Below are 26,176 nucleotides of genomic sequence, written 5' to 3' on the forward strand. Positions count from 1 at the left end.
TAGAAAACTTGATATAAAATTATAACATTGTAAAAACGCAAACATGATCTAATACGGCTAAGTATATTTTTTCTTTATACAATAAAATTAATTAACACTGTATTAAACAGGGACAAAAAAACCTTGATAACAAAATAATTATTAATAAAGATCTTATTATTCAGAAATGCAATAACAAAATTGGTATAGGAAATGTAAGACAAAAAATATATATATTAATAAAATTTTAACTATAAACATTTAAATGTGCAAAATTTGAAACAGTGTCTTGTAAAAAGTTATGAACCTATATATACTTTGTATTTTTAAATTTAACTTAGATTTCTATTTACAACTATAATAAGTATATGTAAACTACATGATCATTATTCTTTGTAACAAAAAATCACTTACAACAAGCAATATTTGACTAGTTTAGGTCACGATATTTCATGTCGTCGATCCTTGAATTAATACTTAATGGTATTCAGAATAGGTACTTTTAAATTAAACGTTAATAAAATTAACTCTGACCAGGTATGATTTAACTTTCCTTGAAAAATTGCGGGGATTAGATGCAATTTTCTGGAGTAATAACCTGACTTATCACGAAATGGATAACATTTCAACCAAAAATATATCATTAACAAAAAAAAAGTAATTTCGTTACAAAAACATAACGCCCCGCTTTGATGGTTTTAAATTGAATAAAAAAATTAGTAATCAGGCAATAAAAAAAAATACAAATCAGCACAAACAACTTAACAAAAATTAGATGCGTACCTAGTAAGCTAAATTTAATATGTTTAGAATTATACACTTTATCAATACATTCATTATTATAAACCTAATAACTATTAATAAATATCTTTATTAAGCTCTTAAATTCCCTATTTGTGATTTGGTGACCAAAGCTATATACATACACTTTTAATTTTTAAACAAAACGACAGTGACTGAAAATGAATTATAAAGCCGAGTGTGAATAAAATATTCAGTCATCCCTAACATTGACGCGTTTGTCTGATTTTGTAAAATTGTACTTCTACTACTAATTTTGTGATCATACATTTTATCTAACGACTTACACATATACAATGAAATAAAAAATAACATACCTACAAACAAAAATATTTCACTATTAAAAAAGTAACGTAAGCTTTATCATAGACAATCTTATTTTTTTGCATTATAATAAGCTATTCATATCATCATAGTGAAATAATAGGCCTATATAAACCCTTTTACGACCAAAAATATGGAAAAATTTTTAGCTTGGTTGTATCATCTGTTCTAATTTGAAATTACATTTTGGAGCAGACAATACAAATGGCTAGAGAATTATAAAATCTTGTGTTTAACCCATTATATGCCCGTGTCAGAACCATTTGTATGAAATAGATATTTTTAATCTAATAAATGATTGATATTTAAGTGTAGTTAAATAATACAGGTATTAAAAGCGCAGGTTTTTTTTTCATCCTTTCGAATCATGTGACAATGATCCGTGGTCACCAAGCGACTCTCTGACTGACTCGCTCTCCTACTCATAACCTTTTTTTAAAATTAAATTAATGCCAGATAAAGAAGCGAACGAGTCTTTGTCCACTTTTTATTAATTTGCCTAACGGAATAAAATAGAAAATTTAATTTCAATTGTTGTGCTAATAGACGAAAAGAATCCTGACCATATTCTATTTGTTCAAATTATATCTAAAATATTGAACTAAGATTTGTTTATTGTAATAATTTTAGCTAATAATAGATGACTTGTGTTGTGATACAAAGTAACATTCTTATTTCCAAACCACAGGTTTTGGGGTCATTTAATATCTGGTCAGTCAAGTATTGAAAATTATATTATTCTAATAATTAGCCTCGAATGTTGATTACAAAGTATGGTTGCTGCTTATTGCGGATCATAAGAGAACACCCTTCGAGTAATATTTCCTTATAATATAGTTGTAAAACTGATCATTCACTGAAAATATCATCAAATTGAGATTCACCTCCGTACTTCGTCATCAAATTCACTTGATTTATTACCTTCTTGTAGCCATTCATCTCACAATTTACTAATAACTTACTAGAAAAGTAATGACACTTACACTTACACCTCTACTATCAATTCGTTCACTATTTAGAGGTTGATACAGCGTGCGTCAGAAAAGTCTTAGCGTCATCAAAATCACAGTTAGGCCGGCAATACTAGTCGCGCGGCCTTGCGAGGCCTATGTCTTACTCTTGTTCTGCGGAGGCCTCTTCAAAAGATGGAGAGGATCCTTCCTGTACCTAGCGAAGAGTTCCCGCTTGAAAGTCTCGAAGTTCTTCCTGTTCTTACCGTTCTGCTTCTCCCTCCACAGAGGGCGGGACTTGCGCCCCTGTAGACCCCAGTGGATGGTGAATATCGGAGACAGGACTTGGAACTGGTACCCGATAAGGAACATTTCGTATACCTGGAAAGGGGAATTATAATTTTTTATCATCGTCATACTTCTAGCTTTTTTTCGGTTGAACCCAGGGTCCAAGATAATCGAGTGGATGATTGGAATAGAATAGATTTATTTTCAAAATTGGATAAAAGGTAGGTATCACTTATTGACGTCGCATCACTTAAATCTAATTATAACTACTACCGCTTCCAAAAAGCATGTGTAGAAGAAGCGGCGGAACAAACTACACTGCAGCATTTTCATCGGACGTTTATTTACAAATAAAGATCTCTTAAATCTAAATCGTAGACGAATGCACATTGTCTATATTAAAAAACATGGTTGTGGTCACAACTTTGAGCTAACTTTAAGTAATGGTAGGCAATTTACTCGCTGTCTATAATATTTTCTTTCTTTTTATGCAGGTTATTTTTAAAGAAAGGTCTTGGGTTTTGCTTGCTATGTAGGGAGCAACATTTCATTAGTAGATATACTTATATTGAAGTTACATAATAGTATTTCTTCATTTCATTATTATTATTAAGATAAGTGGGTAAGATTTTCTTTTTTATTCAATTCTTTTTATCCTAATTTAATCAATTCACAGAACGGTTCACTACAAATAAAAAATACTTACTATTGAAAAGATGGGATTCGAAGGTTGAACAATAAAACCACACCCAAGGTCTTAAAATCTTTAATTACTAAAAAGTCGAGTTTACACAACACTCTATCAACTTAAAAAAAAAAACTTAAAATATAAATTAAATTAAAGAATCTCAATATACAAAACATATAAAAATATAGGAACAACGTTCATCTGAGCAAATGTTCATTTTATAAAATCACAGAATTTAGCAAACTTGACCTACAAATGAGACTTGACCTTGTAACACCTTTTTTCATTTAGCTTACCTATGTAAAAACCTCTAAAAAGTGCAATTTTATGTAGGTACCGATTTGTATTTAATACATTACTAATAACTTTATTGTCAAGTATTTTTCGTATAATTTATAAAGGTGTTTAATTATATCTTTTATTCCTTAGGTTACAAAGTTCAGGTTACAAAAGAAAAAGAAAAAGACCACTGCATCTTGTTCCCATAGATGTCGTTAAAGGCGAATAAGGGTAAGGCTTATAAACTTGGGATTCTTCTTTTAGGCGATGGGCTAGCAGCCTGTCACTATTTGAATCTCAATTCTATCATACAGCCAAACATATGAACGTGGCCTATCAGTCTTTTCAAAACTATTAGCTCTGTCTACCCCGCAAGGGATATAGACGTGATATATGTATGTAGTTCAGGTTTAACAAATCCTATTACAAAATCAAGTCTCACGTTGTTACGTTCTACAACTACATTAAAAGCATCAGACTCCTGTATTTTGTGCGATCCAGTCTCGCAAAGAGGCGATATTCGTAAACACTGTCGGCGAGAGGGGCAAAGCACAACCTCTCGCGAAAGATACTACACCGAATGCCGTCCCACGGAACACGGCTGGCCCTCCAGAATCACCCTGAAAACAAATTGAATCGGAATATCACCACCGCCTGTAATAACTTCACAATAAGTGTTGAGGATGTTATGTATTTATGTGTATTTATATTTTATATGTATTTATATGTATTTATATGTATTTATATGTATTTATATGTGTTTAGATATAGGTATATAGGTACTCTGTGCGCATGGGATTATGTTTAAACATATATTTATCTTGCTCTGCGCCAACGCCAATCTCCTGTTTGGTTTCCTTCCAACCAAAGGTTGACTGGAAGAGATTGCATTCGCGATAAGTCCGCCTTTGTACCATCTCTGTCTGTTTTGTGCTGTTTTACTCTTATAGTGCAATAAAGAGTTTTATATGGCGGGCCGCGAGCGAAGAAAGAAGACAGGTTCAGTTGAAAAGCATAAAAAAAAAATAAGTCGTTAAGGATAATAACTTAATCTTCTTCTCCTGGTTTAAGTCCCGGTTGCATCCTCAACACTCTGGAGAGAAGCCCGGGGTATGCCTTTTATCATGGATCCTGGATTGGGTGTGTCAGGTTTTTACAAGAAACGACTCCCAACTGACCTCTATCCTACCTCGACCATGTACCAATGACTATGTTCGATTTACATTAGTTTGTATACCAACCGATGCTCTTACGGTGAGAGAAAACATTATAAGGAAACCTGCACATTCAGGCAACTGGCTGTGTAACCATAATCGATTTAATACGGGTTAGGTTTCCCTGAAAACGTTACGAGGTCAGACAGGAGTCGCTTCGTGTAAAAACCTGACTTACCCATTCTGAGATGGGTATCATAGGCGACCATTACCACGCAGACATTAGATCTGTATGTGGGACCAACGCATCAATTAAAAAAAATTCAAAAAAAATTACTTTTCAATTTCTATAGAAGTATGTAAGCTTAAAACTAAATTGTTACCTACACGTTATAGATATATAGTTTTATTTGTTGTGTTAAATTAGTAACTTTAAATGAGACTGACCGCAGTCAAATTGTGAAAACAGTTTTGCGGAATATTGTTTAAGTTCATAATGAATATCCACACTAATAATAAAGAGGAAAGATTTGTATGTTTGTGAGGAATAAACTCAAAAACTACTGGTCCGATTTTAATAAAATTTGGCACAGATATAGAATAGACCTTCAAAAGTGACATAGGCATAAATTTGTTTTAAAATAAATTTATTTCAAAACATAAAACACAAAAATATGTCCACCCGTGCGAAGCCGGGGCGGGCCGCTAGTTTGTAATAAATAAATAAATTAAAAAAATGGGGTACACTCATTAGCCATGAGATAATGGTCTTTCTGCAGATGAGATAATTCTACCTGACATGAAGACACGCCTCCTATGAGGAAGTGTCCTCCACAGAACATGTTGGTGGTGAGGGAGTCTCCATAAGACAGTCGACAAAGCCAGTGAGGAACCACTGGCACCTGGGCCTCCATCATGATGCGAGGAATCCGGCGACCTCCGGGCTGGAAACCAATGATGATGATCATCATTAGGAATTTATTTTTGTGCCGTGAGGTTCCCGGCACCAATAAAAAAGAAGAATAGGACCACTTCAGCTCGTTTCCATGGATGTCGTGAAAGACGACTAAGGAAAAGGCTTTTAAACTTGGGATTCTTCTATTTGGCGATGGGCTAGTCACCTGTCACTATTTGGGTCACTATTCTATCATCAAGCCAAATAGCTGATCGTGGCCATTGAGTCTTTTTAAGACTGTTGGCTCTGTCTACCCCGCAAGGGGTATAGACGTGACCGTAAATAAAATCACGCCCCTTTCCCTGAGGGGTAGGCAGAGACTACCTACCTCTTTCCTCTTGCCACGATCTCTACATACTTCCTTCGCTTCGGTATCGGGCACTCTTGACCTGACCATTTACCAGGACGTCCTTAACTTGATCAAGATACGTTCGTCTAGGTTAGTTAATTCAAAAGAAGAACTAAAACCAATACTAACCGCAGTGCCGTGTGGTTCCCGACACCAAAAAAGAATAGGACCACACACATCCCATGGATGTCGTAAAAGGCGACTAAGGGATAGGCTTATAAAATTGCGATCCTTTTTTTAGGCGATGGGCTAGCAACCTGTCACTATTTGTGTCTCAATTCCATCATTAAGCCGAGCAGCTGAACGTGGCCATTCAATCTTTTCGGGACTGTTGGCTCTGTCTACCCCGTAAGGGATATAGACGTGACTATATATATGTATGTATGTACAAACCGCTGTCAATCCCCAACCGGTAACTGTCAACCTCACTAGTGGAACAGCGTCTCCTCTCGCCGGTAACCTTATAGATCTGATGTTATTGTTGAACGTCAGGGGCTGGGCCAGTCTCAGAACGGCTATGTCATTGTCAAATCGAGGATTCCCGTACTGCGGATGAACTGTCACGTTGGCGACGCGAACAATTCTGCCACCGGAATCCCGTCGAGTGCTACCCACTCGCAGACGAATGGCGCTGGGAGCCACGCTGTGGAATGTTGAATACGTTACTATATTCTTGTTACTGTTTAAATTTCTATTCAATAAAGATATAACAAACAAACAAACAAACGTACGATTCTCTTACGTACATACATATTTCTTGCTCTGCGCCAACGCCAATCTCCTGTTTGTTTTCCTTCCACCCAAAGGTTGACTGGAAGAGATTGCTTTAGCGATAAGTCCGCCTTTGTACCATATATGTCTGCTTTGTGTTGTTTTGTATGTTTTACTCTTATGGTGCAATAAAGAGTTTTATCTATCTGTCTATACATATAGTCACGTCTATATTTCTTACGGGGTAGACCGAACTAACAGTCTAAAATAGACTGATGGCTCTGTCTGCCCTAACCTGCCCTGACGTTCAGATTTTTGGCTTGATGATAGAATTGATATTCAAATAGTAACAGGTTGCTAGCACATCGCCTAAAAGAAGAATCCCAAGTTTATAAGCCTATCCCTTTGTCGCCTTTTACGAAATCCATGGGAAGGAGATGGTTTGGTCCTATTCTTTTTTTTAACGGTGCCGGGAACCACACGGCACTAGATTCTCTTAGATTATAGAAAATTAAATAATAGAAATTTTATTTCTTGATATGCTAGTGACATTGCATTACACATTTTTAGTTAAACTGTTAGAGAAGTGTTAGAATTGTGTACATTTCATGATGTTTCGGCGATTATAAAGTTCCATTAGTCCTCATGTAACTTATTTCATACATTTCAAAAGCTCTGTTCAAGCTAATGCTAAAAACCTATTATATTTTAACGCTAACAAAAACAAAAAGTATTTAAAGTTATCAAACAAAGTGAAAATGTACTTATAAGGTTAGCCTTATAAACTTTTTAGATCTCAATTCTATCATTAAGCCAAATAGCTGAACGAGACTGTGAGCTTTATCTACCCCGCATCACTTGCGGACGTGACTATATGCATGTAAGTACTTATTGTAATTTTTATGATCGCGTTTATCCTGAAGCTTCTAGCAATGGATTTAATTTGCTCGCAAATCTCGTATTAAAAGTATAGAAGGACAAGGTCAGTAAATTTCAAACTGGAAGAGATCCAATGTTCGCGAAACTAATGATATGTATGTAATATCAAATAAGAAAATGTGATACGTCTAAAGAAATTTATTTCTCATAAAAAAAAAATCTTGTAGAATTTCTATGGTATTTCGTGGGATGTCGCGAATATAATGTGTGTAATCTTCTACATATTACCTCAATAGTCATAACTCATTGTTCCACTATCGTTGACGTGTAAACTTTTACGTCTTTCTTTCCGATTTACCGTAAACATTATCGCAAAAAATTTGGTGCATATTAGAAAACAAAATCTCTAATGAAGCCAACCCTATGTATGAATTTAAATATTACAAATGGAGCGTATGCGCATAATTATCATAACAAAGAAACGTTCCATGTCCATCTTTTTAACATAACCCAATTGTAAACGTTATTTATTTTGTGTTTCTGCGCAGCCTACGGTCGCCGGGTCAATCTGGATATATAAAAAACGGAATTTTATTACAACTGGACTTTTATTTTTGCTGCAGTCGTAAAGTTTAGTGCTCTAAGTAAAACTCTAAGCAAGAGTAAGATGGGACTGCTTTGCGCAATGAAGTTAAATATTTAAAGGTTTGGAGCGCGCGTACAAGGAAATTCAATTTCGGAACAACGTTCCCGGGAATATAGAAAATATCCACAACATTGTTGTGTGCGAAAATGTGTGTTTATTTTATTATTATCTATTTCATTTGAAATTTTACACATACAAATGGAAATGTTAACAAAACTCGCGGGAATTTGTAGTGAAATACTGTAGTTTGTTACGCTCATACATACATACATTTCTATGGAAATGTCATTTCACTAATTTATGAGCCTAGTCAAATGAATATGATAGAACACAAATTTTATTTACTAATAAACACACCGTGTGGTTCCCTGCACAAATACAAAAAAGAATAGGACCACTCCATATCTTTCCCGTGGATGTCGTAAAAGGCGACTAAGGGAAAGGCTTACAAACTTGGGATTCTTTTTTAGGCGATGGGCTAGCAACCTGTCACTATTTGAATCTCAATTCTATCATTAAGCCAAATAGCTGAACGTGGCCATTCAGTCTTTTCAAGACTGTTGGCTCTGTCTACCCCGCAAGGGATATAGACGTGACCATAATTATGTATGTGTATAAACACAAAACCCACTTACTTCTGCACGCAATGCGCCGCCGTGATCACATAGTTCGGACTGATGATGAAGCCTCCGCAGAAGGAGTTCCCATTGAGCACCATGGACACCTGATAAGGATGCCTGGCCACGGAGCTGGGGCGGCCTCCTATGATCTGGCCACTCAGCTCGGGACACGCGGCTTCAAGGTCTATATCTTGAAGTTCCTGTTGCTCTTCTTCATTCGGCTGTGCTTCGTCTGAGCATGGATTGTCACATGCATTTTCCACTGCATCTTGGAGGTCTAAAAATTTGATAATTCGGAGTAATAATCTTAACATTTTTTAATAAAGTTCGAAAATTATTATATTCAATACAACTTGAGGTTTGGAAGTAGGCACAAAAGGAGGTATAAAGCAAAAAGGGTAATTATATCGTTAACAATTTAGGTAAGAAAATTTTTATCATCTAGAGGTAACACATTAATAGAAAAGTTTGAGTAACAGTGAAAGTTAGTGATGTGCCACATCAAAAAAAAAAAATATCGATGCCAAAAAAAAAGAAGGTAAAACGTTATTCAAATTGAGAATAGTACTCACCGGCGGCGGCGACGAGCCACAAAAGGACCAATAATCGCGTCCACCTGGACATTGTAGACAGTCAGACTAGCAGGCACCTTTCAGACAAATAGCGAGAACAGCCGCCGTCCTGATTCATCGATTACCGATTACGAAATTCGTCCGAAATCGATTTTCTCACGGTCCGGTGTCACGGTCGCGACCTTTACACCTCATAGTATAATAACTTTGTGAAAAAGTGATCCGTGTGAAAGGTGACACATAAGAAAATGTAGGACAAACTTTTTTACATAATTTTATCTACTGAACACTTCACTTGCAAAACTCAAGTACTTAAACATACTACAAATAATGGAGATGGCGAATCAAAAGTTACGGGTAAAGTAACAGGTAATTTTGTCATAATTTTGTTATAAGCAAATACTTTTAAATCATAAGGAGAAAATCTAGTAATATAATAAGCAAGGGTTGCGGTTGACCAGAGAGGTATAAAACAAAAAAGTACGTTCGAATTTAAAACTCATCAGCTTCATAATTTGATTTGGAAAAGACTTCCTAGGATTTAGAATTTAGAATAGACCTACAAAAATGGCAATTGGAGTTCCAGAAAAAAATTACAGACAGCTTGAGAGAGAAATAGTTTGAGTGTATATTGGTGCAGTGTGGTAAAAAAGAATAGGATCACTACATCTCCTTCCCATGGACGTCGTAAAGGCGACTAAGGAATAGGCTTATATACTTGTGATTCTTCTCTTAGGCGATGGGCTAGCAACCTGTCCCTATTTGAATCTCAATTCTATCACTAAGCCAAGGTGCTGAGCGTGGCCTTTAAGTCTTTAGATGACTGTTGGCTCTATCTACCCCGCGAGGGATATAGACGTGATTATATATTATTTCAATAGTTTGGGTCTCACTTCCAACACGTGACAACGACTAATCTCACGAACGTTTACTTCCGAGTTCAAGTCTTCGGGGTTGACCTTGGAGAGTTTAAAAGTTCCTTTTCCCAATCGTTGCTTTTATTTAGAAAATTCGTAAATATTGCAAATATCACAATTCATTATGAAATTTGTCACGGTGAAGAAATTATGTCGATAAAACCTGAAAACGAGTGGTCAAGCCCTCGGGCTGTGGTCAGTATTAGCGATAATTAAATACTGGCAGTCTGTAGCGCAGATGTCAATGTTAACACAAATAAAAAAAAACAATATTTTTTAGAACATTGTTTACAAATATCGAACGAGGTCTCAATATTTTTTTTGTCTTTTCAAGACTGGTGGCTCTGTCTACCCCACTTGGGATACAAACGTTTATAAGTACGATACGTTTTACGTTAAACGATTATATGTACATATCTATTTTAAAGATAAAGAAGACTGTTATTCTCGGCACTTTGCATAGATCTTTCCCATGGATATCATAAAAGGCGACTAAGGGTAGGTTGTATTAAACTTGTGATTCTTCTTATATAGGCGATGTGCTAGCAACTTGTCACTATTTTAATCTCAATTCCATCATCACTTCTTAGCGTGGCCTTTCTTATTTTTTTCAAGACATTGGCCCTGTCTACCCCGCAAGGGATATCGACATGATTACATGTATGGTATATAAAGAATATAGACGTATTATACCTCTGTGGATGGATAGATATATATGTAAAAAATTCCAGAAGTTCCGAAGTTATTCATAGAAGTGAAGGGTACCTTAAAAACTCACAAACAAGTTAATCACTAATTCTCCAGCTGTTGTGCACAGGAATGAGTCGTTACGATTTTAATGCGACTCATAAACGTTACGTAATTGACGTCATTCTGCTTGGTGTATGAGTAAACTACTAAACGCTTGCGACTTCGCCCGCGTCATATCACATGCCAAGTGTTACCGTAAGAATTTTAAGAAATACTTCTATCTACTTACTTGTGCCGTGTGGATCCCGGCACCAGTTAAAAAATAATAATAGGACCACTCCTGCTCTTTTCCACGGATGTCGTAAATGGCGACTAAGGGGAATAAACTTTGGATTCTTCTTTTAGTCGATGGGCTAGCAACCTGTCACTATCTACTTATTTGAGTCTCAATTGTATAATTAAGCCTAACAACAGTCTTTTCAAGACAGTTGGCTCTGTCTACCCCGCAAGAGATAAAGACGTGACTATATATATGTATGTATGTACTTCTATCTACTCCGAAGCTCAAGGCACTTGTCTTTTATGACCATAAATAAAAATACACAAATTGAACTAGGATAATTTTGTTATGTGATCCTAACTCAATGTTACTATCTGTTACATTGATAAACATAAAATACCCAGATCAACCACAAAATCATGCCCTGGGCGGGATTCGAAACGGGACTGTCGGTGTCTCAAGCAAGTATACTAACGCCTGCGCCACATAGGTCACATTCGCCTTATCGTTTGTTTGTTTGTAATATCTTTATAACATAGAAATTTACACAGTAACAAAAAAATTGTACATAGTTATATAAGAAACAATCGTCTTGGCCCTGTGACCACATTTCAGCTACCTACGACTAGTAGTTACGTATTTACGTTTTCTGTCAGTCAGTCATTCATAGCAACGAGTACTGAAATACTAAGAAATAGGTGAACATTTCATTTTATTTTCATGAGCAAAATCTAATTAATTTGTAACCTTGTTACTGATATTTCAGATTGTTTATGATTTCACAAGGCGAAATTGATTTTGTTTACGTGCGTTGATTTTTTTTTTCTTTTTTCATAAATATTGTGTTGAAAGTTTCTGAATTAAGAAAAAAACGTGGCGTGCCTTACACGCCAATCTCAACAACATTCATTTCAATTATACAGATTAAAAAAACGAAATACGTAGGTACTAATAAAGTTAGTTTAGGCATGATGAGTATGTTAACAAATAAAGAATTTTATTTTGTTCAACTCTTATAATCTTGCCGTGTGGTTCCCGGCACCAATAAAAAAAAAGGAATAGGACCACTTCATCTCGTTCCCGTTTTATGGCCGGCCGCCTGTCTGATGTCAACACTGACAGTTACTAAATAGCCAACAGGCTTCATAAATTGTGATTATCTACATACATACATACATATACATAATTCCGTCTATATCCCTTGCGGAGAAGACAGAGCCAAAAGTTTGGCTTAATGATAGAATTGAGATTCTAATAGTGCCAGGTTGCTAGCCTTTTTGAACCCATCCCTTAGTCGCCTATTACGACATCCATGGGAAAGAGATGGAGTGGTCCTATTCTTCTTTTTAAAAAATGATTAATTGATTTTAACTTAAGAACCTATAGCATATGAACTGCAATAAATTATTTGAATTGAATTTTATGCACAGCCTTATAATTATTTCGACAAAATTCATTCATTCATTCAATTCAAATCATTCATTTAATCGGTAGTTTTAACTTAGGATATGTTTTGTCAAACCTAATTATTTCGATGCCAATCTGAATCTTTACATGCTTAAAAATTGGTTTCAACCAATTTTTAAGGACCAACCTATGAAAAGTTAAAATGCTTCAACCAGTTTCATTTTATAGTACGTTTTAAACCAATGTTCACAAACAATTTTCAAATGACAATTTCGAAGACCTATCCAAAACCCCCGGGATAGAAAAAGCGGCCAGCAACTTACTGGTCGCCCAATTAGATGAAGATGCCCTCGTGGTGGAATGCCTGCTATCCCATGATGCCCTCAAAATGGCAAGAAGGGCGCACGGAGGGGTTTTAGTGGGTAGGCTGGTACATTAGGTGCCAGGAGTCCCACACTCTCCTGAGTGAAGACCCTGGGGGTTGTCCGTAAAAAGGGTTTCCCCTTCGATAACAAAAAAGGCCTTCCCAAAACTAGTTATTTGGTGACCGATTAAGACTAACAATATGACAGAATGACGATAAATCGATCGTTCAAATTCGACCTCCGCCTCAGCGTCACTAGACCATGAAGTTATAGTATACCTTATTTAGTCAATTTTTTTTAACCTTTTAGTTTTATAGTCTAAGCTATTAACGAATATGCGACCTCCGTCTCTTTACACACGAAACACAATAATATAATTTCATACTTCATGATGATAACTAAAAATCAGCGTTATACTCGTTCAGTGCAAAAAGATCGCTGAGTTATGACCATTTATACTTGCTACGGCACACCCGTGTTAGTTTTAAAGATTTGTTATTGTTACCTATATTTGTCTTGTGTCTGTAGCACTGTCGAATAAACATTTTATCTATATATCTTATTAATTTCTATCAATTTATTTAAGTAGTTAATTTTAAATTTGCAAATTTGATGTTGCATTTCAGAGTACCTTTACATTTAATTTGTGTGTGACTATTAAGTGACTTTTAAATGCAAAAGTAACAAAATCTTCTACAAAATTTAAAATCTCATTATCATTTTTTTTTTTTTTTTTAAACTAATTTACGTGCAGCGAGTTATCACATAACATTCTATCATCGGTCAGACAGTATCTGATGATTCCCTAATCGTGGTCACAAAAGGTCTCACCGTAAAATCAAAGAACTAAATTGAAAACAACAAAATATGTGATAGTCCAGGAGCTAATGACCAAAGCGTGTCCTACATTATATCTGTCTCGCATTCTTGTGTGAGCTTTACCGGGCGACGGAAATATTCGCTCGTAATTTCGTGGTTATTTCAGTTCGCTTCCCGCGGAGTTTTTTTTTATTTTTACAATCAAACCAATGAGCTAAAACCCAAGTGGATGTTGTGTTTGTAAATTATCACTTAAGTCTATAACATTACGGTGAACCGTTGGAATATTACATTTAAATATGCACCACCATCAACAAGAATTCTAGTAATGAAAACAGGAAAATGTGGGAACACTTTAAATTTTAAAGAGATAGTGACTGTTTAATAGATATTATTTCTAAGCTTTCTCAGACATTTGCAAAGCTAGTAATAAATATTATCATCACCTTTATTTATCAATGCTGCAAGCAAAGAAATAGCACCAGTAATCACCACATCTGTTTAAAATAATACTAGTTTACAAACGGTGACTATACTTCTGATTACAAAAACAATCGTACTTTCAAAGTTTTTGTTAAAAAAAAATTGAAAAAACTCGAATCAAGAAGATTAGCTCGAAATTGTTAAGGTATTCCATTTTCCTACAAACTCCTTTCCGGTCGGGGGCATAAGAAGGTAAATTGTTTACAAGAATCAGCCGCCGTGTTCTTGTCATGGCTTGTTGAGTTCACAGATCCTGACTGAGCATTACTTTTTTAACCATGATTTCCTGAATTTATAGCAGTTTACCTCTTTCCCCTAATTATGTCGAGAAAAGGATAACGGACTCTTGACTTGTTCCACAATTATTCACAGTTAAATAAACCTGTCTCCAACACTTGGGTCATATTAGGATCCCATGAACGCCAGATAGTTATAAAAAAATACATAAATTATTTTTTCACCAAACCAAATAGAACAGTCATCTAATTTTTATACCAACTTATTTTTATTATTTTGCTTAAAAATTGTGAGAAAACAAAGTTACATCAAAATAACTTAAGTATAATAATATACCAATACATATATTAACCTAACAATTTGATATAATTACTTATAATAAATAAACAATAAAATTAATATTTACATATAAAATAAAGATTTCAACGCCTCGCCGCGAGGCAAGGCGCCTAGTTAGCTAGCTGCATTGCCTCTCTGCACTATATCTATACTACTATTAATTTATTTAGACGATCATTTATGTACATTTTATGCAATTTTATTGTTTTAGATGCACAAATAACGCGTTAATCAAACTGTTCTGGAAACTTCTACAATATCGGCGCGTTTGAAATGATGCCAAATTCTGTGAACACGAATATTTTAAAACTGTTGTTTGAAGATACGACTACTGAACTTGTAATGGTGATACCAGTATAAAATTATTAAAAAAAAACATAGTTAGTGGCACTATAAGAACCATTTGATATCCGACGCGGCAGAGTAAGTTACAAATATTACCTTTGTAAATAAATCCCAGTTTCGACTTTTGGCTCAAATGTGAAACATTCTAAAGCGTAAAAAGAATGCAGAGATCGTGGCAAGTGGAAAGATGTAGTCCCTGCCTATGCCTCCGGGAAAAAGGCGTGATTTTATGTATGTATGGATGTGAAACATTCTGTCGGCAAAATTCAATTAAATTTTCGTTATTATGACCTGAATCAGATTAAACCAAATCTGAAGGCATGGTATTTTATTAAAAGACTTGTTCTGATCTCGATCCAACAACAAACTTTTTAAACATTCTTCTACCAATCTACTTTTTATTTCTATTTTACAGTAATTTATTAACATAGTTAATATCAATCAATTCTATCATTAAGCCAAACAGCTGAACGTGTCCTATCAGTATTTTCAAGACTGTCGGCTCTATCTACCCCGCATGGGATAGAGACCTGATTACCTATATGTATGTAATATCAATATATATATATCGTCCTGGTAAAGGGTCAGGTCAAAAGTACCCGAAACTGCCGAGCTTGCATGAAGAGAGTTATGAATGTGGATGAAGCGAAGGAAATATGCAGAGGTCGTGGCAAGTGGAAAGAGGTAGTCTCTGCCTACCCCTCCGGGAAAGAGGCGTGATTTTATGTATGTATGTAATATCAATTATACTATAATAAAGAAAAATTTGTATGGTCTTGGTAAAAAACAATTTTTAAGGGGGTAATCAATAACTATTACTGTACAAAAGACAATTTGTAAAGCGATCATCATTGTCAAAATTACGTATAACCTTGGCGGCAAAGCCACGCTTGGCCCGTCATCAAAAATGCCCGTTTAACTTTATTTACTGTATCGAAATAACATATCATTTATTTTATTAATGGCAATATTTTCAATTAAGATTTTCTGTTACATAAATATTTTTTTAATTCTTCTACCAAGCCCTACCATACTCTTCTCATATACTATTTATTTTCATTCATTCATTCATATAATCACGTCTATATCCCTTGCGAGGTAGACAGAGCCAACAATCTCGAAATACCGGCCTCGTTCAGCTGTGTGGCTTAAAGATAGAATTAAGATTCAAATAGTGACAAGTTGCTAGCCCATCGCCTAAAAGAAGAATCCCAAGTTTAAAAGCCTATCCTTTAGTCGCCTTTTACGACATCCATGGGTAAGAGATACAGTGTACCTATTCTTTTTCTATTGGTGCCGGTACGATATAACATATGTATATTATATTCTTAAAATATTTGGCACAAAACACAATTAGTTAATGAGATATGTGACCAGATAGGACCGGATAAACATACAGCCGGCCACAATATCTGGCTCGTCTCCACCGGACGCAGACGTCACCAGCACCGCAACATTGTTCCACACCTCGTCACTCAACCAAGTGATATTTATATCACTACATATTATCAAATAGTCTAGTGTGTTAAATACAGAAGCAATTCATTTTAATTAACTTTATCAAATGAGCATTCAATAGCGTAAAGATATAATTGAAATTCCGGAACAGTTACTCATTCAAGTGCTATTTATATCGCTACGTATTATTAAATACTCTCCGTCATTATTTTGTGTGTTAAATTCAGAAGCAATTCTTTTTAATTCACTTTATCAAATGAGCTTTCAATAGCCCAAAGATTGAATAAAAATTCATAAAAAGTGTGAGCAAATCACTTTCCTCCTGCCATGCCATGATTGATATTTCTCATTCTACGCGGCAAGAAGAGTAGTTGACACGCAGGTACTAAATTTTTTCGTCGCTACCAGATCAGCATGGAATATATACCCTCAGTCGCCACTTACAACATCCATGGAAGAGATGTAATTGTTTTATTGTAAGGTAATTGAAACCACACAGTAGTCCACACAAATCAGGAATAAATGGGCATCTGTTTAAACTAAAAAGTGGTTCCCGGCACCAATAGAAAAAAGAATAGGACCACACAATTTCTTTCCCATCGATGTCGAAAAGGCGATAAAGGGATAGGCTTATAAACAAGGGATTCTTCTTATAAGCAATGAGCTACCAACCTGTCACTATTTGAATCTTAATTCTATCATTAAACCAAACAGCTGAACGCAGCCTATCAATCTTTTCAAGACTGTTGGTTCTGTCAACACCACAAGGGGTATAGGCGTGATAATATGAATGATAAATAAATATAAATATATACAGGACAAATTACACTGATTGAGTTAGCCTCGAAGTAAGTTCGAGACTTGTGTTACGAGATACTAACTCAACGATACTATGTTTTATAATAAATACTTATATAGATAAACATCCAAGACCCAGACCAATCAGAAAAAGTTCTTTTCTCATCATGCCCTGGCCGGGATTCGAACCTGGGACCCCCGATGTCACAGACAAGCGTACTACCTGCTGCGCCACAGAGGCCGTCAAATGATATATTTATTAATAAAGAAAGAGAGACAGAAGCTGATATAAATTCCAATTAGTTAATCAGGTTTCCAATAAATGGCGTCCATGACACCGCACATCCCATGGTTTCTGGAATGAGGTCACAGCCACCGGCGCTTGGCTGTCAGCCAGGATACAGATACCGGTGTCGAATGGTACGTATTGTTTAAAACATACATACATAAAATCACACCTCTTTCCCGGAGGGGTAGGCAGAGACCACCTCTTTCCACTTGCCACGATCTCTGCATATTTCCTTCGCTTCATTCACATTCATAACTCTCTTCATGCAAGCTCGGCGGTTTCGGGTTTGTTAAAACATTTAGTGTATTAATGCTGTATAAGCCATGAAATTATTCCAATTTCTATGCTTTACTGGCAAGAAAGAAATTTACCATTTCAAATATATCTCAATGAAGTATAGGTAGATATTTATTTTAGATGTGTGGTTCCCGGCGCCAATAAAAATAATAATAGGACCACTTCATCTCGTTCCTATAGATGTCGTAATAGGCGACTAAGGGATAGGCTTATAAACTTGGGATCCTTCTTTAAGGCGATGGGCTACCAACCTGTCACTATTTATATCTCAATTGTATCATGAAGCTAAACAGCTGAACGTGGCCTATCAGTCTTATTAAGACTACTAGCTCTGTCTACCCCGTAAGGGATATAAACGTGATTATATGTATGTTTTATTTTAGATACGACAAACGAGGATAGCAGTCAACATGATTCCTTGAATTGACATTTTTGATTGAGTTTTTGATTGTTCTTGAGTTAAATTGTTACCAGATTAAAAAATTAAAATCGAATAACTCTCCCTTTAGTCATATGAACACATTGCAATCCCATAGGATAACGAGACGAAAAAGCTTTTAAAACAAAACAAGATACCAAGTCACTTTTTTCAACAGGGCACGAAAGATGTACATACTTAATTAACCACAAGATATTCATTAATTTTCTATTAAATTAGATAAAAATTTTAGTCGTATTCTCCGATCCGATGGTTCTCAGTTCAAGCTTAAAAACAATTTCGATATTAAATAGATTCAAAATTTAATTAGTTGTAATAACTAACCTGTGAGTTCCTGGTGAACCCGTAGCCCAGGAACCTCTCATCATGAGCGGGCACCGTGTCAGGGGCGACGTAGAACGGCTCGTACAACAACTCGAAGTTGGTCACGTTGTGGCTGATGTGAGTGTTGGAGCTCTCATTGCCGCCACTCTGTTCCCATCTGGGGGAAAATGAATACATACATACATACATACGTGCATACCTAGACGAACGTATCTTGATCAAATTAAGGACGTCCTGGTAAAGGGTCAGGTCAAAAGTACCCGAAACCGCCGAACTTGCATGAAGAGAGTTATGAATGTGGATGAAGCGAAGGAAGTATGCAGAGATCGTGGCAAGTGGAAAGAGGTAGTCTCTGCCTACCCCTCCGGGAAAGAGGCGTGGTTTTATGTATGTATGTATGTACATAGAATCACGTCTATATCCCTTGCGGGGTAGACAAGAGCCGACAGTCTTGAAAAGACTGAATGGCCACGTTCAGCTGTTTGGCTTTATGATGGAATTGAGATTCAAATAGTGACAGGTTGTGAGCCCATCGCCTAAAAAGAATCCCAAGGTGGTAAGCATATCCCTTAGTAGCCTTTTACGACATCCATGGGAACGAGATGGAGTGGTCGTATTCTTTTTTTATTGGTGCCGGGAACCACACGGCACGGAAAATGAAAATTATGATAATCTATACTAATATTATAAAGCTGAAGAATTTGTTTGTTTGAACGCGCTAAACTCAGGAACTGGTTCGAATTGAAAAATATTTTTTGTGTTGAATAGACCATTTATCACGCTGCAACTATAAGGAGCAAAGAAATAATGGAATATGTGAAAAAAAACAACGGGGAAAATTATTCATCCTTGAGGTTTCAATGATGCCCAAAATAACTTTTGCACGCGAACGAAGTCGCGGTCACAGCTAGTTCAATATATAATAAGTATTATGATTGATTTTAATAATAACTGCTAAAGTGTCACTTTTGCGCCCACGCAAAGCAATCTTTATAAACATCTTGGACCATCTGATTGTTCTCTCTCTTCATTTAAATTTTAAATTGATATTTAATATCGACGGCCTCTGTGGCGCAGCGGTAGTACACTTGTCTGTGACACCGGAGGTCCCAGGTTCGAATCCCGGCCAGGGCATAATGAGAAAAGAACTTTTTCTGATTGGCCTGGGTCTTGGATGTTTATACATACATAATATCACGCCTCTTTCACCTCTGGATGTTTATCTATATAAGTATTTTTTAGCATCTCGTAACACAAGTCTGAACTTACTTCGAGGCTAACTCAATATGTGTAATTTGTCCTGTACATATTTATATTTATTATTTATAATAGTACCTATCTATTAAAATGGGTCATGGTAGGTACTCATCTATTAAAAATAGGTCATGGTGCTCACCTAGAAAAATTCGAAGCGTACTGATTATAAATGAACACCTTCCTATGGAAAGGTATTGCAAGCTTGTTTCTCGACAGCCTCAGAAGTTCCGTTTTATTCGCCGGGAAGTTGGCCACTCTCTTGTCCAGCTCATAGGTCGGAACGACGTACGCGCACAAACGACACTTCGGAGTTGTCTTCAAGAACTTATCCAAAGACTCAGCCATGCCCTTCGAGGGTACTATGTCCACATCTACCAGAAACACGTACGGAGTCTGACAACTCGTCCTGGCAAGATTCCTTAAGTGATTCTGAGGATAGGGGTTCCGCAATCTCCACACAACGGTCTCCATCCTTCCGTCTAAAGGCGGCAGCGGCTGAGCATCACAGTCTCTAGCCCAAGCGGGCATTTTGCCATGGTACGCCGGTTTTTCTGCCGGCGTAGCGACGTGTAAAGCTATTCGGCTAGCTACATCCGGCTTACATCTGATCAACCACGATGTGAAGGCTCTCAGAAGCTTCAATTCGTCTCCTGCTACATATACAGAAACGGAAATCGGACCGGTCCAGTGAGCAGCGATCTTCAACAGCTCATGTAATCTCTCTATAGAAGTTTGCGTGGCTAAACACACGTCGTAATTTGCTGATGTTTCTGCATACGTGTCGCCTGTAGCTGCGTAGTCGAACATTTTGTAGGACCTCGATTTATCCCACCTGCCGAGTCGTAGGTTAAGCTTGGCGATAGGGTCGTCATCTATAGCTGTGGCGGATGCTGTTTCCGTGCATGGTTCGCAGCTGGGTGGATCCTGGACCGACTGGGTGGTGTAGACGGGGCAGGAAGCAGGTCGCAGCATCCAGACGTTGGCTGCGGCGTTGTAAACGACGAGAGCGATGGCTACGAGGGTCACCACACTCCACTGGCATCGCCAGCGCCACTGTTGATGGAGAAAGATGTTCTTTTATTGAGTGAGAGCCACGGCTATTGGAAGAAGACTAAGGAACAATGTCCACTATCTAGGAAAGAATAAGTAGAGCACGAAATGACCACCATGACAGGTAACAGGGAGAACTAATCAAACTTTGATCATATGGTTTATATCCTTATTCTTTAAGACCTGGAGTTGGAGTGGTCGTTATAGTTATAACCGTCGTATTCTAAAGTGAACCACAAGGTGTTTATTGAACGCACAAAATATACATACACATTTCTTGAAATATGAGCAAAGAGAACGATTGAGATGACAGCCTCTGTGGCGCAGCGGTAATACACTTTTCTGACACATGAGGTCCCGGGTTCGAATCCCGGCCAGGGCATGATGTGAAACGAACTTTCTCTGATTAATCTGGATCTTGGATGTTTATTTATCTAAGTATTTATTTTAAAAAAATATAGTATTGTTGAGTTAGTATCTCGTAACACAAGTTTTGAACTAACTTCGAGATTAATTCAATGATGCCCAAATCGATCTGTCTTATTTGTCTGGTATATATGTATTTATTTGTAGGTGTCGTGAAGAAAACTGCAGAATAAGCTATGTAAGTTGCACTGTATTATCTCAACACTTTAAAATTAACTATTCATATCTATTAAAAGGACTTAAATAATCATAATTAACACGAACTATAAACAACAAACACTAAACACGAACTAACATTCGGTTTGGCGCTAATAATTCATATTTTGTTCTTTTTTTTAATTTCATTTGTTTTCCAGCCAGTATTACGTATTGACCAATGAGGTTGTGTCTCGTTTTAACTGCCTGTTTGACCACAAGCCAAAATAGAATATGTCTCTCTCTCTCTCTCTCTCTATGAAATTCAAATTAAAATTTTTTTATTCATTATTATTAGGATACTTCATATCGCTTAATAATTGGCAAATCTTTTGGTTTCACATTAGTGGTTGACGCCAAATAAATTACTTAAAACTAAGTTTACTGCCGCTTCCAAGGCGTCAATGCAGAAGAAGCGGTAACAAGCAGTGCAGCATTTTCTTCTTATTTGCGCATTCCCAGTTGCACCCAGCTTAGTGCTCCGGGGCCCGGGGTCCGCTTATATAAGATATAGATATATAAGAAAATGCTGCAGTGCAGTTTGTTACCGTATACAATGGTAGACCATTGCATACAATGAATACTTACAATCTTATTCTTTCGGAGCTTGGCCATGGGATGAAGACCGATACCCATCGCAGACTCGGGGGGTATCACCTCAGGTCGTGAGCCATTGTGGAATTTGGGGCGAACTTCATTTATCTGAAAAAAAAAATAACAATTTCCTGATTCAAACTTAAATGATATTTTTTTTTAATTTGTAGTTTTTAGGAATTTTACTTTTTTTTATTAGGTAGATTTATTATTAGTTAAGTGAAGAAATATACTAGTCATATTTTGTCAATTGCACAATTAAGTAGTTTTATTTTAAGACAAAATTGACAATGTCGTAACTTAAGACAAAAACACAAAGAAGAAATCGTAAGATTACAATGATGTATATATTTATACAACAGTTACAATAAAGAATAAATAAACATTTTCGTCTTCATCGTCACTTACCATAAGGTAAATAAATAATAAATAAATAAATATATACGGGACAAATTACACAGATCGAGTTAGCCTCGAAGTTATTCCGAGACTTGTGTTACGAGATACTAACACAACGATACTATATTTTATAATAAAAACTTATATAGATAAACATCCAAGACCCAGGCCAATCAGAAAAAGTTTTTTTCTTATCATGCCCTGGCCGGGAATTCGACCCCAGAACCTCCGGTATCACAGACAAGCGTACTACCGCTGCGCCACAGAGGCAGAGGTGAAATGAAATACAAATGCCTAATACAATATTGAAAAAAAAAATTACTGTCTTATAGCCGAATGTCTATAATAGTTTAGTTACATTGGTACACTGCAATCGCTTGTATAATCCTAGAGTACAATAATTGGTCGCTATTATTGGTCATTCCAATGGACATTAATAGCACAGATTGCCTTAATACAACTGAAAGCTCGGAGGTTCATTGTTTATTATGTTATAGTTGTTTTACCAGGTCTTCCTCAGATTTTATCCATTTTCCGATAACAGTATAGGTATAGGTAGGCGCACAATGTAGGTACCTATATATAATTGTGCCCTGTGGATCCCGGTACCAATAAATAAAAAAGAATAGGATCACTCCATCTCGTGGATGTCGTAAAAAGCGACTAAAAGATAGGCTTTGTAAAGATTAACTCGGAATTCTTCTTTTAGGCGATGGGCTATTAAACTTTCACTATTGAATCTCAATTCTATCATTTAACCAAACAGTAAACGTGGCATATCAAGATTGTTGGCTCTGTCTACTCCGCAAGAGATATACTCGTATATGTTAAATGTGTATGTAATTTTAAGTTTATTTCGAAAATCATGTAATTTTTACACGTATTGTAATGTCACGCACGCGTCTTCTGATAACACAAGTTCCCTCCATATAAGTTATATCCTTCATTTCTAACCGACAGGAAGCAATTAATTGTTCAAACCTTTCCTTAGAAGATTATATTGTAAACATAATAAATTTCCTCCTTCTAACAAACATATTTTTACCGCGACACCCACGCTAATCTAGACTTCCTTACAAAATTTTCACTTTAATTCTGATTTGTATTTAGAAAGAATCCTATGTGCATCTGTTCCTATGTTAACGCGTCCTTATCAACTTATGAAGGTATGACGCCTTATTTTGATATGCGTCGTCCACCTAGCGAAAAGTGAAGTTAGTGACTTGTGACTATTGGTTCTGTCTGTCCCGTAAATGATAAAAACGGTGTGATGATGACAAATACCCATCTTTATCCCATTTTTAAAATGCGTAGATATATTAAAATAGTTACAAACTAAAACTCTGATTTATATTATTATATTAGAGTAGGTTTCCATTACTACATCGCGTGACAATAAAAATCAACAGAATAAGGTCACGTGACCAATTATTCAGATTACATTCCAATATGATTGTTATCTTCACAAAAATGTCATTAAATTTTATAATAATAGAGTCCAAAATGTGAAGGTTAGGATTTCGTTAACACAAATTCACATTAACTACGATTTTTTATTACAAAATAACTATTAGTTGTAAATGGTAACTCCTCTTATTGGCCTTCAGTTGTCTCTTACAATATAATAATAACTAGAGGAAGGGGTGGACAGTTCCTGATCTGAAACAACACAGCTAACTAATATTTTAGTAGAAATTCAGACGTTAATCCTGGTTACTTATTTCTATCTTTATAGAGATTTGATTTAATTTAACAATAATTTACAATAAAAAAATATAAAAAATTAACTACTTTAAACTACACTCTTAATAAGATGTGTGTGGCATTTAGATATTTGTATTCAAATTATCCCTTAGTTAATCTATGTTATTATTATGCCACTGTTTCGCATAATTACTTTAAACCAAATCGCACAATATTTCGTTTAACGTGTGTGTTGTAGTTATTTATATAACGCTATTTCGGAAACAGACTATATGATGCGACAAATGAATTAACTACATCATGAGATAAATGCGAGTGAAATGTTTAATATTATAGGTAATCATATTATTAACGTGAAATTAAATTAAGTTACATAAAATTAAATAAACATATTTACTCACCAAAACACTGATTTACAATGAGTATAGTACATCACTTCAATATCATGCCGATAACTTTATAATAACCATTCGAATACAATTATATTTTAACATTCATTCAGGCTAGGCTTTTATCGACAACATTAAACATTCATTTTAAGGTTACAAAATGCAGGAAATCTACGGCACAGTACTTAATTCACGGTTTTAGGCTTTAAATATTTCTTACAGCAGTATTTAATTATTTAAAAACAGGTGTTATCACTTAATTACTGTATAAGTACTTGTTTATTATTTTAGTATTATACCAAAAAAACAGCAGACATTCGGGTGTTGTTATATTCTGAGAGCGCATGTCCGTTTTCTGATCATGCGCTGTTTTTCATTAGAGTAAAGTAGAGGTTAAGCAAGCTATGACGAGAGTTCTGACGACCTTAGAGAGAGCAATAAATGTGAATGAAATGAAAGAAGTATGCAGGGACAGAAGAGATAATGGTAAGCGGAAAGATATATTCTCTGCATACCTATATGGGAAAGAATTGTGATTGTTAGTAGTTATCCTTACTTAATTAAACACTAGATTTAACCCACAACTTCGCCCGCGTGAATTAAGTGCTATTAACAAAAAGCGACGAATTTAGGGCCACCTACAAAAGAATACAGGTCTTTTGGAAATTCCTCGGGAACTACAGTTTTTTTCCGGGATGAAAGGTGTAATTAAATCCTCTCCTAATTAAATATAAATACGTGATATTTCATGAAGATTATTTCAGTAGAGAACACGTGAAGACAAACAAATAAATAAACTTACTTTCGTATTTATAACATTAGTTCGGGCAATTTAAAGATGTCTGTGTATAATTAAAGTAATTATTCATTTTAATTTTTATATATGACAACTTACTTGAGTCATTTAGTAGTAAGATTTGAAAATCGACAAATGCACGTTCCATACACAACCACGAATCACAACAATCACATCACAGAACGGAATTCGCACTAAGTGCCTTAGGTTTTACGAATCAATCAAGATAAGGTTCTATCATTTCAAATTTCTTTTTAAAACTGTAGATACACTTATTGAAATGGTGCCGAATTGCATAAAAAAATAAGCCATGATGCCTTAAATTTTTTTTTACCTAAATTAAGTTCCTTTGTCTTTAAAATAAATAGGTGTATTTAGTTCCATATGTACTACTAATAAATGAAATGCCAAAACCCGCTGCGAAGAATTATTGCTCTTTGCGTTATTTTACGACTCTTTTGCTCATAAATTCATATCATTACATCGCGTTTTACACTGGAAAATTATTTTTCTGATGACGTCTTTCCAAAAAGAGCGAGTACATTTGTATATTGGTTGGGATATCTGAGTTCAAATGCGGCCATGTCACTGGCTTTAGTCCCGGTTGCATCCTTATCACCCTGAAGAGGAGCCCGGGGTATGCCTTTGACCATGGATCCTGGATTTGGTGAGTCTATCAATCTC

At 35.7% G+C, this 26,176-nt stretch overlaps 1 protein-coding gene across 2 annotated transcripts; it reads right to left on the reverse strand.

Annotated features, from left to right (window-relative positions):
- Positions 1 to 252: 252 nt before the first annotated feature.
- Positions 253 to 25,673, reverse strand: LOC106134857 (beta-1,4-glucuronyltransferase 1). Of its 2 annotated transcripts, none has more exons than XM_013334998.2 (5): positions 25,592 to 25,673; positions 22,199 to 22,312; positions 20,079 to 20,992; positions 18,683 to 18,839; positions 253 to 2,435 (listed from the first exon to the last, which is right to left on the reverse strand). In XM_013334998.2, the coding sequence occupies exons 1-5, from the start codon at positions 25,598 to 25,600 to the stop codon at positions 2,211 to 2,213; spliced, it is 1,419 nt and encodes a 472-aa protein (XP_013190452.1). In that variant the 5' UTR covers positions 25,601 to 25,673; the 3' UTR covers positions 253 to 2,210. The 2 variants fall into 2 exon arrangements, with proteins under 2 accessions (XP_013190452.1, XP_060800686.1); XM_060944703.1 differs by lacking the exon at positions 25,592 to 25,673 and adding an exon at positions 24,709 to 24,909.
- Positions 25,674 to 26,176: the final 503 nt, after the last annotated feature.

The sequence above is a fragment of the Amyelois transitella genome, chromosome 6 (assembly GCF_032362555.1).
Source record: "Amyelois transitella isolate CPQ chromosome 6, ilAmyTran1.1, whole genome shotgun sequence".
Lineage (NCBI taxonomy): Eukaryota > Metazoa > Arthropoda > Insecta > Lepidoptera > Pyralidae > Amyelois > Amyelois transitella.

Coding starts and splice junctions, on each gene's coding strand:
- LOC106134857 (XM_013334998.2), bottom strand. Junction 20,993..22,198: donor AGCTCCGAAAGAATAAGATT/GTAAGTATTCAT, acceptor CTCCATCAACAG/TGGCGCTGGCGATGCCAGTG. Junction 2,436..18,682: donor GGTTCACCAGGAACTCACAG/GTTAGTTATTAC, acceptor TCCCCTTTCCAG/GTATACGAAATGTTCCTTAT.